General features: G+C 28.9%; 1 protein-coding gene across 3 annotated transcripts in view; it reads right to left on the reverse strand.

The window, feature by feature from the left end:
• Nucleotides 1–10,021: 10,021 nt before the first annotated feature.
• The window catches only part of LOC110282721 (semaphorin-2A), a 535,140-nt gene continuing 530,277 nt past the window's right edge, over nt 10,022–14,884 (reverse strand). For 2 of the 3 annotated variants that reach the window (XM_043041274.2, XM_071186784.1), the window contains 2 exons: nt 12,326–12,435; nt 10,331–10,750 (listed from right to left, as the gene is read on the reverse strand). In XM_043041274.2, the coding sequence (XP_042897208.1) occupies nt 10,694–10,750; nt 12,326–12,435 (167 nt within the window). In that variant the 3' untranslated portion in view covers nt 10,331–10,693. Of the gene's footprint in view, nt 10,751–12,325; nt 12,436–14,884 lie in introns of all 3 variants that reach the window. The other variant, XM_043041275.2, reaches the window with a different exon arrangement.

Here is a 14,884-nt window from a genome sequence, read left to right on the forward strand (position 1 = left end):
ATCCAAATTGTGATGGCATGTCTTCGGATCATCCAAAGGGAGTCTTCCCAGACCCTCGCCAATAGCCCGTTGTGCAGCTCTAGTGCGGCGTAAATGTCCTTTTTCTTTTGTTCATTTACGTCGCACTAGAGCTGCACAATGGGCTATACCGCACACCCTCGGTACACAGCACACAGGCTGATCAAAGTGGTCACCCACCGGCACACTGACCGCAGTCAATGATGCTTGACTTCGGTGATCTGCTGGGAACCGTGTCTTAACGATCAGTCCACTGCGGGACGCGGCGTAAATGATGTACAAGAACTAGTACAATAACAAATAAAAATCTAAAATGAGCAGAGCTGTAAGCTTACTCAAAAAGCTCGTTGCACTATTCTACAATCAAGCAATCAATCAAAACTAAAATAATTTTCTTCGCAAAATCTGAATTTTTGTCTCCAAAATTTCGTTTTATTGAAGCTTTCACTATTTATCTTTTCAGTTATGTGGTGCGAGATTTTTGTTTTTGTTTTTTTCAGCTGACTGGTATGTTATTTGTTTTTATTGTTCTATCATAAACACAGTTGTTAACTTAATTCAGTTGCTTTTAATTGAACGCTAAACTTATCTTTTGATTTTATTGAGAATATTCTATTTTTCATTTAGCCTTGTGTTTATATAAAAATTGTTATTTAACCAGATTATTAGGAATTTAGTTTTAAAATCAACATGATTTATTTATATATTTCTGATGTCTGATAACTATTCAGCTCTATTTTCCTTTAAGCTATTAAGCTCAAAACAATTTGATCAGTGTTTGTTTCTTTTTTTTAAAAACTTTTTTTAGGTTTATCTATTTATTGAGATATTTTATATTCTATTTTATTTTTAACTATACTATGAAGTATATATTTTATGATATACTTTTTAGCTTTCTATAGTCCTATTTGGACATTGTACCATTAAAACCCACCTTAAGCTCAATATTTTTTTTTCTTGTATCTATTTAATATATATTCAAGTAGCTTTTTAAAATTAGGTTTATACTATGAGGACTATATTTTATAATGTTTCTCTTAGTTGTTTATAGTACTACTTAAACCTTGTACTACCCTTAATAGATAAAAATACTTAAAAGTGCATTTAAAAGTGGATTTGGCACCAAATATAAATTTAATTTTATATTCCGCTAATAGTGACGAAGGATTATAACGATAAATATTGTAGTGTGTAAAGTGGGGTTAAAAAAAAAAATAAATAAATAAAAAAAAAAAANAAAAAAAAAAAAAAAAAAAAAAAAAAAAAAAAAAAAAAAAAAACAGAACGCCTAGTAACAATCTGAAAAATAATTTAGTCAAGAAGGCCACTTAAGGTTAATGTTACTTTTTGTATACTTAACAAAATATCTGAAATTACTTAAAATAATCAAATTACTTTTGGACACAATTATAAAACTCGTTTATCATACGTTAAAAAGAAATTTTTATAATTATTATTTTCAATTTAAAAATATTCAAATGATATTTATACATACATAAATTTTAACTATGCAATTTTGAATGACAGAATCTAAAATTTGAATAGAATCGAACTAATAGTTCTTGAGAAATGAAAATTTAAAAATTCAATTTTTTTTTATTTTGCGTGAGAAATGTGAATATTACGACTGTGTAAAAATCGACAATTTCGATTTTTTTTTTTTTTTTTTTTTTTTTTTTTTTTTTTTTTTTTTTTTTTTTTTTTNTTTCGATATTTAAACTTTTTTTTCTCAGCTCTATTAATTTTTGTTCTCCAGAGTGAGAATTTAGAAATGAAATTATAGTTGCATTTTTCGAAGGATGCTAGATATTTTTTTGAATATACAAACTTAAAATGAATTAAAAAAAAAAAAAAAAAAAAAACGTTAATGAGAAAAATTTTTTTACGGTAGCACACGTTACAAATAAAGTTTCTTTAGAAAAAACTTTGTCTGTAATTCTTTAAAACTTTGTATGTAGATTTTGCATAATCGGTGTTGTGAACTAAAAACTGAGGTTTAAGTGTGAATTTATTATTTTTATCATGCTTCTTTGATATTGTTTAGAATTAAAAAAAAAAAAATCAAGCTTGAACAATAAATTTAGTTCCAATTCATTGTATATTTGAAATTTTTTAAATATTTTACTTCAAAGCACAGATAACCATACTATTGATCTAAAATATTATTTTGTTAAAATTTGTAGTTTTTAAGCTCAAATTCGCCCTTATTTGAAAATTATTTTATAAATTTTTAAAGTCCTTTACTGGACTGATCTTAAAGACACGGTTCTCAGTAGAACACAGAAGTCAAGCATCACTGACTGTGGTCTGTAACCGGGTGGGTGACCACTTTAATCAGCTTGCGTACGGACCGAGGTTACATGGTATCGGTTCTCGTTAAACTGTTCTAACGTAAAGTGCTCGACTTCACGCTCCGGTCATCAGGCTTCCAAATCAGAGTAGCCATCCCCTCTGCAGTGGATCCAAATTGCGATGGCATGTCTTCGGATCATCCTCAGGGATGTTTCCCAGACCGTCGCCATTAGCCCATTGTGCAGCTCTAGTGTGACGTAAATAAAGTACTTACCTACCATAAATGTTTAAAGTTTTTTTTTTTTAGATTTATAATTTTAGGACTCTTGCACACGAAAATTTTTCAATTGCTCGCCTGCCTAAGCTATTAGGAACCTATTTCAAAGATTGGGGCTACGTTTTAGTTGTTTTTTGTTCCAAAAATCAAAATCCGCAAGAATGAAGAACGATTTTGTATTTGATTCCATAACTTAAGTTCTTGTTAGCACAAATTAATTTGCATATTTAAGTTCAGCTCCTCGAACTATTCGCGATCGCAACGCTCAAATACGCTATCTGGGGAGAACATCGGTTTCATGTGTTGACCTGTCTCCCTCCCCCTCTTCTTAGTTGTATTATTACGATCTTTTCCTCTTTCTTAATATTTTTCGCATTTAATTGTCAAAAATATTTTTTTTTTTAAATTTCCGCGACGTTTTCTTTTAGAACTATGTTCAATATAGTTTTTAGTTTCAAATAGTTTAACAACTTAAAAGTTTTAAATTTATTTAAAAAATCAAGAGAGAAATTAACGTACTTCCTTCTCCTTCGACTCTCCACACGCTTATGGTGAAATTATGCGAAGTGTTGCCAAAGGTAGGGAGCTCTACTCTACGCCACCTGTCGCCCATTTTGATCACCAATTAAGATTGTATTTAAGTACGTAAAAATTCGATAATTAGACAAAAGTTATCAAGGTGTTCGTTTTTATTTGCGCTTTGTTCATATATTCAATGAGATAGTTACGGTTGTTCTACATATTTGAAAATTACGTTACTTTATTTTATTTTTCGAGAACTATTCAATTCGTTGTTTTATACAAAGTGGAAATAATTAATGTTTATTAATTTTTTTCATTGATATCTTTGGGTCAAAACATTTCATAAATGCTTTGCATAAGAAAAATTAAAAAAACAGTTAGGGTGCCAAATTTCTCGCAACTGAAACTATTGAGACCACCACAATTTTAGAGTCAAAAACAGCAATGGATTTGGTAGTTGAAATGTATTTAAGTTTCCACCCGATTCCCGAAAAGTATTCTCATAACTAAGTAGTTATTAAACCGGCTGTAGTGCCTACGAAGAAGGAGAATATGCACAAATAGAGTTAAAGATAGAGTGCGGCACAAAATTAAAAAGATATCACCCTGACTGAATTTTGTTCTAATTACCGGATTTTCAGGAACTAAACATCAATCTTAATGGTTCAAGGGGGTGACTACAAATATGCTAATTAATTAGTCTTAAATATTAATTAAGTTTCGAAATCAGACACGAAAACGTACTTTCAGTGACTAAACATATTTTTTTTTTTTACATGTTTGAATTTCTGACTCTCAAAATACAATTTCGAAAAGATTGAATCGGAAATCGAAAGGCTATGAAGCTATTTATATATTTGGCGATAATCCCAAAGAAAGGCCAAACAATATCGTCACATTAAGTAGGTAGTTTAAAGATAACCATAAACTAATTATGTGACTGACAAGACAATACATAGTGTTTCTCCGTTGCTAAGCAACCAAGTTGAGACGATAGAAAAGAAGGAAATCGAAACTTTTTCATTCAACGTTTTAGCGTGAGTTCGAAAATTCTTATTATTAATGCTTAATAATAAGCTCTTTAGAAGTTTCGGGGCAACAGATATTTTCTGAAGCTGATTTCTGATCAAAAAGCGATTATTGTTTTTTTCTTAATATCTTTGAAAGTAACATTTGAATCGATTAATTAATTACTTATGAGTCTCTAAGATTTTAGAATTTGAAACACGAACTTTTTGTATGACATTATTTATGCTTTTTTACGTTATTTTAGCTTCATTTATATGTAGATTTTATGCGAAAACCAAATTTACATAAATTATGTTTAGATACTGATTGGGCTAATCGGCTTTGCGTATATGATCAAATGAACCCATAAACTGTTTTTTGATTTTCTTAAATGTTTTTTACTTGACTTAATGTTTATACTGAGATTTTATTTATCTCTTATTGCAGAAAAAGTTTTTTTTTCCTCTTTAGATCTTCATAAGCTTGCGCTTGAATATATAAAAAAAAAAAATAAAAAAAAAATCAAAAATGTCAAAAATAACAAAAAAAAAAAGGAGATTAAGTGATGTTGACAATTATAAATCTTAATATTTATATTGAAATTGTTTAAAAAAAAGTTCAATACAAGAGAAATAAAAACTGTTTGAATCCGCCTTTTAATGAGTTAAATTACTTTATTTCGTTTCACTGAGTTACGATTTATTTCGTTTCACTGAGTTATACAATTCCTATTTATTGCGTTAAAACTGTACTGATAATCATTTTTCAAATACAAGTAATCGTTCATTTAGCTACGATAAACATATTAACAAAATATTCATACATAAAACTAACTAGAATAATTGTAAACTTTGTTAGCAAAATATTCTTTCTTTTTTTTAAAAAAAAAAACATTGACTTAGAAGAAGAAAAAAAACAAGTACAAAAGTAATATTTAAGGGTGCTAGGAAACTTACAAACAATGCACAAAATTCCTTTGCAAACTTCATTTACGTATGGTGATTTTCCATAAACGAAATAAGTACCTTTTCTCCATTAACATATAGTTTTAATTTTTTTACTTCAATTATTATATATCGAACCTCGATGGCTCAGGGGATAGAGCGTTCGCCTTCCAATGAGGTGAACCGAGTTTAAATCCCAGCAATGGATGCTCGATACGAATACCGCATCTGGCTCGCACTGACCACAATGCTGACGTGGAATATCATCAGTTGTAGACGGATTGTGGGCTAGAGTCCCCTAACCATCAGGCTAACCGTGGCAGGTTTTCCTCTCCAGGCAGCGTAAATGCAGGTTAGTTCCATCAAAATATCCTCAAAGGCAAATTTCTCGCAATACTTGATCCAGGACTTCTCTTGTCTTCTGGATTGGGTTCAAAATTACAAGGCTACGGAGTTGAACATTAGTGGTTGTAAACCGAAAATTAAGTTTGACCGATATTTAAGTTTTTGTTTTGTTTCCGATTTAGAAATTTTGTAAGAAGTTTTCTTAAACTTCTTTCATTTTTTTTTCATTTTTATTTAAAATAAATTTTTAGAAATCTTCAATTTTAAACTTGAGTAACGTTTCTCAAATTAAAAAAAAAAAAAAAATACTCCTTACATTCTTAAAAAGTAGAGTCTGCAACCTGTCACTGTGAATATATTTTATAACAGTCGTTGAACAGCCGACCCGATTTTTTGGGTTTACGATTGCTAATATTCAACTCCGTAGCCTTTGTAATTTTAACCCCAATTCAGAAGACAAGGGAACTCTTAGATCAAGTGTTGAGAGAAATTTGCTTTTCAGGAGGACTGTTTTGATGGAACTAACCCGCATTTGCGTTGCATGGAGAGGGAAACCACGAAAACCTCCCACTGTTAGCCTGACGGCAAGAGGACTCTAACTCACAATCCGTCTACCGCTGTGGCGCAGCTTGTCCTCTCTGGACCTTGCGCCATTAAAACTTACATTCAATTCAATCCGTCTACCGCTGAGGATATTTCACGTCAGCATTGTGGTCGGTGCGAGCTAGATGCGCAATTAGTATAGACCAGCCATCGCTGGGGTTCGAACCCGATTCACTTCCTTGGAAGGAGGATGCTCTATCCTCTGAGTCATCACAGCTCTTCCACTGTGAATATAATTAAGTTTAATATTTAATTAGCTATCATACATTTTAGATATATTACTGCTTATGCGCAGGGCTGATTGTGCTCCGGAAAAAATCTGGTTTTCCGGATTTTTCGCTAACAGTGATCAGGAAGTTTCCGGAGATCGAAGGTTCAGATGTTTCAAAAAATCATTGATCACAGAAGTTTTCGGAAATCAAATTTTCAAAGGTGGAACTTAAAAAACACAGTTTATTTTATTTGTTTGTAAGGGAGAGCTAGAGAGATANTATTTTTTATAAGTAACTAGACATTTTATATTTTTTATTCTAACTAATATAATAAAGGAAATTCTCTCAAAACATCGTTTTAGTTAAAAGTTAACTAGTTGGTTCATTAAAATAATTTCATACATTGAATTTTTTTAATTATCATTTTTGTTAATTACACTGAAATTCGATGTTTCCTTGTAGATTTAAATATTTCTAATAAATTAATATGATGAGTTTTTTTTATCTCATGCTTTTAATTTTACAGTGACTAGTAGCTAATTAATTAAAATTGTTAACCGTTTCGATAAATTGTAACTAAAGAATTTACTATTTTTTATTGTATTTATAAAGTATTCCATATCAAATTTAATTTATTAATTAGTGAAATTTAGAGTTTAGACTATAATAAAGTTCTTTCATTAAATAAATTTTCCTTTTTGTGAACTGTATAAATTGTCATATAATAGTACTTTAAGAATTCGGCATTTATGTATAATCACGTCAACCGTTTTTGATCAAATAAAAAAATAAATTAATAATAAGGCGCTATAATTAACACGTTAACTACCATTTATTTTGTGAAATAAATTTCGTAGACCAAAAAAATGGTGTACGAAATTTATAACAAGTACCAAGAATTGTTTTTTTTTTATGAGTTTCAATATTTTTCATATTAATTTTATGTTTTTCGTATCATTCATAGTCTATCACAATTTAGTATTCGTGTAAACTTAAAGATAGAAAAGAAAAATCATTCAAAATTATGTAAATAACACTAGGAATTTACTCTTATAATATGGGTTTTTCTTTTTAAGAACTCAAAGAAAAACGATTATAAAATTTGCTTATTATTAATAACACAATTTTAGTGTAGTTAATAGTATTGAAGTATTTTGCAATGGTGCAAAATATAATATTAGACTGCTTAGTTAATTGCGGACTAAAAAGAACAAAAACGTTCATATTTGAAACAAAAGAACATAAATACAATCAAACTTAAGCAAAATAGAGTGTATAAATTTTGAGTATCTAGAAGAGTTAGGGAAATATTATGAAGCTAATCCTTTTGAAAATTAAATTAGTTAATAGTTTATTAAAATAACTTTTCTATATAAACTGCTTGCTTTTGAAATATTTGTATTATAGCACTCAACATTCTTAATTTTTATTGCAACAACATTTTTTTTTAAAATTAGGCAGAAAACTTTTATTCTACATAATTTAAAATTTTGTGTATTTTTTCAGGAAAGAAAAAAAACTTTATAACAAAAAATAAATTCAAAAAAATGAATATAATTTATTTAAGAAAAGCTATGTGAATTTAGTGTTGTCGCTATGAAATTGTTGCAATTTTGGCATACATATAGAATATTGTTAGATAGTGTCAAGTATAGTTTGAATAAACATTTTGTGATCTTAAAATCATTAGAAAAGTCACTTGAAAAAATAAGATTTTCTTTTTAACTTTATAGCAAAATTCTTTAACAGTTATTAATTTTAATTTTAAAATAAAACTCAAAATATGATACCAGTAGATGGTAAACTCATATTTATTTTTAGTTCAAAACGGTGACTATTATTTTACTCTTTATTCATTATTACTGATTGTTTATAGATAGAACTTGACTATTTAAAATAAATTTATTCTTACTTTTAAATTTCACAATCCGCATATAAATAAAAATATAATTTCAAATTACATATTAAAAAAATAAATAATGCAAGTGTAAACTGAATATAATTAATTTCAATTCATTTAATCTAAATTACCATACAGCTAGAATAAAATTTTTTATTATTTCTAATTTTTATTTTTAAATTTATTTTTACAGATATGATAAAACCCATGAATTCTTTTTAGTAAAACAAAAACAGAAATATATAAATTAAAAAATAGTATATTTCAATGCGTTATTTATAAACTATAAGTATTTAAAAATTGGTAATTTTTTTTCCGAAACGAATGATTGTAATAAAAGCTTTATTCACAATTTTTAAGTTCTTCTGTTTTCTAAAATATAACTAATATAAATTCATTTTTTAAGTAACACATTATATTAATAATAACTCTTCAATAATTTCAAGATATCACTAGAAATCAGTTTGCGTTCATAAAAAGCAATAAAGAACATTTTTTTTAAAAATAAATAAACACAATTAGCAGAATAGTGTTATTAAAACATACAATAATACAACATGAATATCAATTACAAGAATAATACATAAAGATGATATTTTTACAAACTTAAAATACAAATAAGCACTCAAAATGCATAGAAAATGGCTGTACATTAAAATGAGAAATTTTTTACAGTTATGTATAAATGACTGATATAAACAAATTATCACAATTTACAAACGAGTACGGAAAAAACTGCGATAACATTTTCGACGATATTGCGTTGTTATCGATAAAACAAGCTTGCAGTTTAACTTCTTTTCTGTGAAAGAAGCTGGCAGATAATGAAAGCAAAAAAAATGCTGATTTTTCGAATGAAGGGGGTGGGGGTATCCACAGAAGAATATTCTGGAACAGAATTTTTCTCGCATACTTTTCCTTTTTTCCAGACATTGACATTAGCTACTTCTAAACAAATAGACACGCACATACACGCAGACGAGTTTTCGAAATGATAAGTTAATTTCATTTTACAATTGTCTGATATTTTCGATTTCAAGTCGATTCTGTTCATTATTCTATGACTCCTATTTTCGATGAATTCATGATAAAAATCAATTCTTTTTGAATTTTTATCTATAGCAAAATTTTTTCTTAGCTGGGAATTTTTTTAAAAATTTTAACTGACTCACATATGTTTAGAAATTATTCAATTTATTTGATTATATTTTGAACTGAGTAAATTTTTAATTTTGCATGACAAGTTGAGAAGAAATATGTAAATATTATATAATACGTAAATACGCCTATAGAATGATACGTATGTAGAATAATACTTAAATTTTACTACGTAAATATAACTTATATATTGCAGGATTCAAATTTGAAAATCATTGATATATTTCCAAAAAAAATAAATAATTTTTAGATTTAAGCATAAATTTTTTAAATATGAAATAACTATTACCCATTACAATGACTAATTTAGTTATTATCGTTTATTTTAAAAACTTTTATCATTTTAAAAAAAAATAAAAAACACGTTTTTGTGAAAAGCTTGTAAAGGTTTAAACTAATACATTTTTTATTCTTAAAATGATTGCTCTTTTTAAAGTTTTTCAACGTTTAGTATAAAATAAATTGCGATGAAATTTTCTTTCAGAAAATAAAAATGAAATTTATTTTCTTTTCATTTTTAATGTAAAATATTATAGCAATTTATAATATTATAGCAACAATAATATTATAGCAACAATAATATTATAGCAACAATAATATTACAGCAATTTAAAATGACAAAAGAAGATACAGCTTTGTTTGGTTAATTTCATCAAAATAATTTATCATTAGGTTAACTTCAATCAAAATAATCGCAAATTAGATCTAAGTGAATGAGAGTATTTATTTTTCAAAACTTCTATTTTGTTTTGGAATACTTACTATTTTTTTTAAAAAAATCCGGCATTAAAAACTGACACCATTTAATGTATTATTTGGTATCGAATAAAATTAAAACTGAAAATATTAAAGACCAGAATCAACATGAAATCGCCAATATCAGTACAGTTTATTTTCATCACTTAAATGCCTCAATTCTCGTACCAGGAGATAAGTCAGCAATCGAAAGTGCGTACACCTTTCAGCAACTACCCATCACGTGTACTTATCACTGATTAAAACGCATCATCCGATACGAGAATCGGCACAGCAGCAGCAGCAGTTTCTCCAATTTGTTTGTTTATCCAATGTTCGGATGTTTCTCCAATTATTTGAGCATTTTCGACGGAGCAATATAATCCCGTTTGTGGGGAGGAACATCTAGAAGGAGTCTTTGGCATAGTCCTTGTCACTTAAAAGGTCCCTTTAAATAGTTCTTCTTACTTTAATATTATTTAAATAATCATCACAGATGAATGTCAGATGAACTGTGTTTTATTTATGTACAGAGTTTGTTAATGAGCGTCGGCCTCTCAGAAGAAGTCATAAACAAGGTGGCTTCCTTCTGGTCAAGAGGGGTGGCCAGACCCTGCCGACCAGCGGTCGAAGGGAGAGTTCAATCAAAAGTAATTCGGCAAAGTCTCTCGCTATAGTGTTACAGGGGTGGACTCCCCTGATATGTGACATCATTTGGGTGGGCAAGTTGACATTTCTGAAATAAGAAAGACAAAATTTAAAAAGCTGTATTTTCAGGTAATTTTAATGAAAAACAAGTGACTTTTGATTAAGATTTGATGTGCTATTTTATTACTACGTATTTTTTTAATTAATTATTAGGCAATATTACTGTCTGTTCGTATGTCATGTGACAAACATTATCGTATTCAGTGGTAAGAAAAACTACATTATTTTTGTAGTTTGCCACGACTACTTTGTAACAAATGTAGTTTACTTTTGCTACCGATTTCTAACTCCCGGAAAATAGGGGGGAGCTGCAATCTAACAAATATGGTTCCCATAGTTTGATCGGGAGAGCGGTCCAATGTTTGGACCCCTGGTAATTTTATTTTTTGCGTATTACGCCATATCTCGAACTTTTTAAGCGAATTGAAAGTTTTTTACACACAATGATAAAATTTTAGCAAATATTTATTATTTTATATGATAATACATAGTCGAAAAATGTTTGAATTGTAAGGTATGAATTTTTTGACATAATTTTTAAAGTGTGCAATTTGCATGGCAAAATAAAAAAAATTCATGCAAAATCGGTTGAATAGTTCCTGAGAAATCGAGTTTTAAATATATGACTTCTTTAAAATTAGATTTCTCATGAACTATTCAACCTATTTCGCTCACATTTTATATTTTTGGCCACGTTCCTTAAAATGTTGTAAAATATTGTATACCTTGCAATTAAAAATATTTTCGTCCATCATTTAATAAAATCTTAAAAATAATCAATATTTACTAAAATTTATTTTTTTGCATAGAATTATCTTTGAATAAACGAATTTTATAATTGTGTTCCAAAATGTTTCAATTCACGTTAAAAGTTCTCTAGATATGACGAAATATGCAAAAAAGTAAAATTAACATTAAGGGGTTCAAACTTTGAATCACTTTCCTGTCCAAACTATTTGGATCATTTTTTCCAGATATCGGCTACCCCTATTTATTGGGGGTCAGAAATCCAAATCCATCGAAAGAAAATATACATTTATTTAGAGAAAATACGGTTTTGCGTCTTATTTCATAACTTAAAATATCGTTTGCACTAATTAACATATTTGAGGTCACCTCTTCGAAATTTTAAGATTGAAGATCCGATCATTAGATCAAAATTTATTCAGGGTGGTCCTTTTTTTCGATGCACTGTACAACAAATAATAAAGGTTATATATAAGGTGTTGTAAATGTGCAGAATGGTGATGCTAGGGTATTATCTGTCACTAAATTCTTGAAAAACTCACATTATTATCAATGCTTGTTATTGGAATGCATCTAAAATCTACAATAGTATATAAAGAAAAAAGTAAATTCGCAATAAAAATATCAACTCTTAAAATAAAAAAATGCTCTATCTAAGAAAAAACAAAAATGGTGCAAAAAAAGGCATTCATCATCAATATCTTAGCCCTGTTTATAAATCTATATTATATGGTAAGTATAATATAGATATATAATAGTATAATACTAGTATAATAATAGTTCCTTTACACTTAAAGTTTTGATTTTAAATTATTTGCATCATTATACTACTGAGAAGAATTGAAATGAAAGTTACCTGCTGTTTATTCTGCCACGTCTTCATTGCTAATTTGTATTTTTCAAACTCGTGACACCAGTCCGAATAGACTTTTCTATATTCCACATCTGTTGGAGCGCTACATGTTTCTAAAAGAAAAAAAACAATACTTGTTAACATTTAAAAATACATAAGGAATACAAAGTATTAATAGGTTCAATGATAAAAGATAAGCAAAAAATAGAGTACAGTGTACAGTGCGCAAAATAAAATAACTTTGAATAACTATTGATATAACTATTGCTCTAGGACTCAATCTTAATAATTAAAAGGGGTGACATCAAATATGCTAAATAGAGCGCAGACGATATTTTCAGTTACGAAATCAGACACAAAAACGTACTTTTTTTGGAAAAAATATACCTTATCTTTTGTTCTTGACGGATTCTGATTTCTGACCGCGAAATTATAAGATGTAGCCGTAATCTGGGAAAAAGGGTTCCAATAGTTTGGTCAGGAGAGTTTCAATTCCTTAACTTCCAAGGTGAATTAATAAATTATTGCACACAATTATAAAATTCTTTTATCCAAAAATATTTCCATGCAAAAAGCAACTTTCAGGAAATTTTTATCGTTATTTTATTCAACAGCAGTCGGAAAGAATTTTGAATTTTTTGCATAATTCAGAATGCAATTTTAGTTCGCAAAATACAAAATGTGAGATAAATCGGTCGAATAGTTCCCGAGAAATCATATTTAAGAAATATGATTTTCAAAATTCGATTTTTAAGGGTTCGATTCAAATGATTTTGCTCAAATTTTGTATTTTGCGATTTAAAATTATGTAAAAAATCTTTTAATTCAAAATGCTTTCGACTATCATATAAAATAATAAATGTATACTAAAAGTTATTTCTTGCATGGAATTATTTTATGACAAACGAATTTTATAATGTTTACAAATAAGTGTTTACAAAAATATTTCAATTCGTTAAAAACATTCGAGAAAAGCGAAATACGCAAGAAGTAAAGTTAAAATTAAGGGGTCCTAACTTTTGACCAAACTCCTAACCATATTTCCCAGAATGTGGTTACCCCCTATATCTCAGGGATCAGAAACGCCAATCAGTGGTAAAAAAAGGCATGTTTATTCAGAGATAGTCCGTTTTTGTGTCTGATTTCGTAACTTAATACATAGTCTACATTAATTAATTAGCGTATTTGAAGTCACCCCCTTTAATTATTAAGATTGAGTCCTAAAACGTGAAGATCCGATCATTGGATTAAAAGTTATTCAGGATGACCCGTTTTTTATTTTTCGCTTTGTACCTTTTTTGGTCATTAATATTATTTTGTTTTATAACCAGCGCTGAACAGCCAAGTCGCTTTTTCTGTTTTCAATCATCACTGTTACTCGGTAGCCTTGTAGTTTTAAAATCAATCCAGAAGACAAGGGAACTCCTGGATTAAGTACTGGTGAAAATTTGCTTTAGTGGAGGACTTTTTGATGGAACTAACCCGCTTTCACGCTACATGGTGGGGAAAGACACGAAAATCTTTCACGGTTAGTCTGACGACAAGGGGACTTTAACCCATGATCCGTATACAACTGAGGATATTTTAAGTCAGCACTGTGGTCGGCGCAATTCGGATGCTGAATTCGTACATTGCCGGGATTCGAACCCGGTTCACCTCATTGGACTTTTCCTTCGTGAAGGACTTTTTGGATGAAATTAACCTGCATTTGCGTTACATGACGGGGAAAACTACGAAAATCTAACACGTTTGTCCAACAAGGCAATGAGATCCGTCTGTTACTGAGGATATTTTGTATATCAACATTGTGGTCGATACGATACGGGAGCAGAATTCGAATTGATCAGCCATCGCTAGGATTCGAACCTGGATCACCTAATTTGGAAGAGAGTGTTCTAATCCCTGAGGCACATCGGCTATTCCCATTAGTATTTGATATTTATTGTCATAAGACTGAAGAAATTACGATTGGAGGCTTTCCTTAAATAATCCACAAGGTTTCTCTTAAGCACCACTCTTAATATATATTTAGAATCCCTTTCAAAAATTTAGTCAAATGTGAACATAATGGGATTTTCAAATAAATATTTACCAGAGAAGAAAAACTAAATGAAAATGTTTTAAAACGTGATGAATCATTAATGAGGAAGGCCATATTAAAAACAAAACCTGTTTGATTGCTTTAGGAAGTAGAAAGGAGGTGAAATGTGACTATTTTTTCTTTTATCAAGCTCTGGTGCTTTTAGTCCAATCTTTTTAAATAGTGATTTGTCATACTTTCTAATGTGCATACTGCATAATTTATTTCACTTTATTTTTGACATGAGATACTAAAAATGCATAATATTAAGGGCACTCTTCAAGAAAAACCCACAGAAAAATAAGTTAATGATATTCCTAGAAAAAAAATATTTTTACTTTAATATTTTTAAGGTTATTTGTTTTATACGAACATGCAAACAAATGTAAAACTTTTCTTCGTAATATTGCTCAAATTTAGTTTTTTGTGTCCGACTTAAATAAATCTACGCAATCAGCTAAACATTTCATATGCAGTTGCAG

The sequence above is a fragment of the Parasteatoda tepidariorum genome, chromosome 10 (genome assembly GCF_043381705.1).
Source record: "Parasteatoda tepidariorum isolate YZ-2023 chromosome 10, CAS_Ptep_4.0, whole genome shotgun sequence".
Lineage (NCBI taxonomy): Eukaryota > Metazoa > Arthropoda > Arachnida > Araneae > Theridiidae > Parasteatoda > Parasteatoda tepidariorum.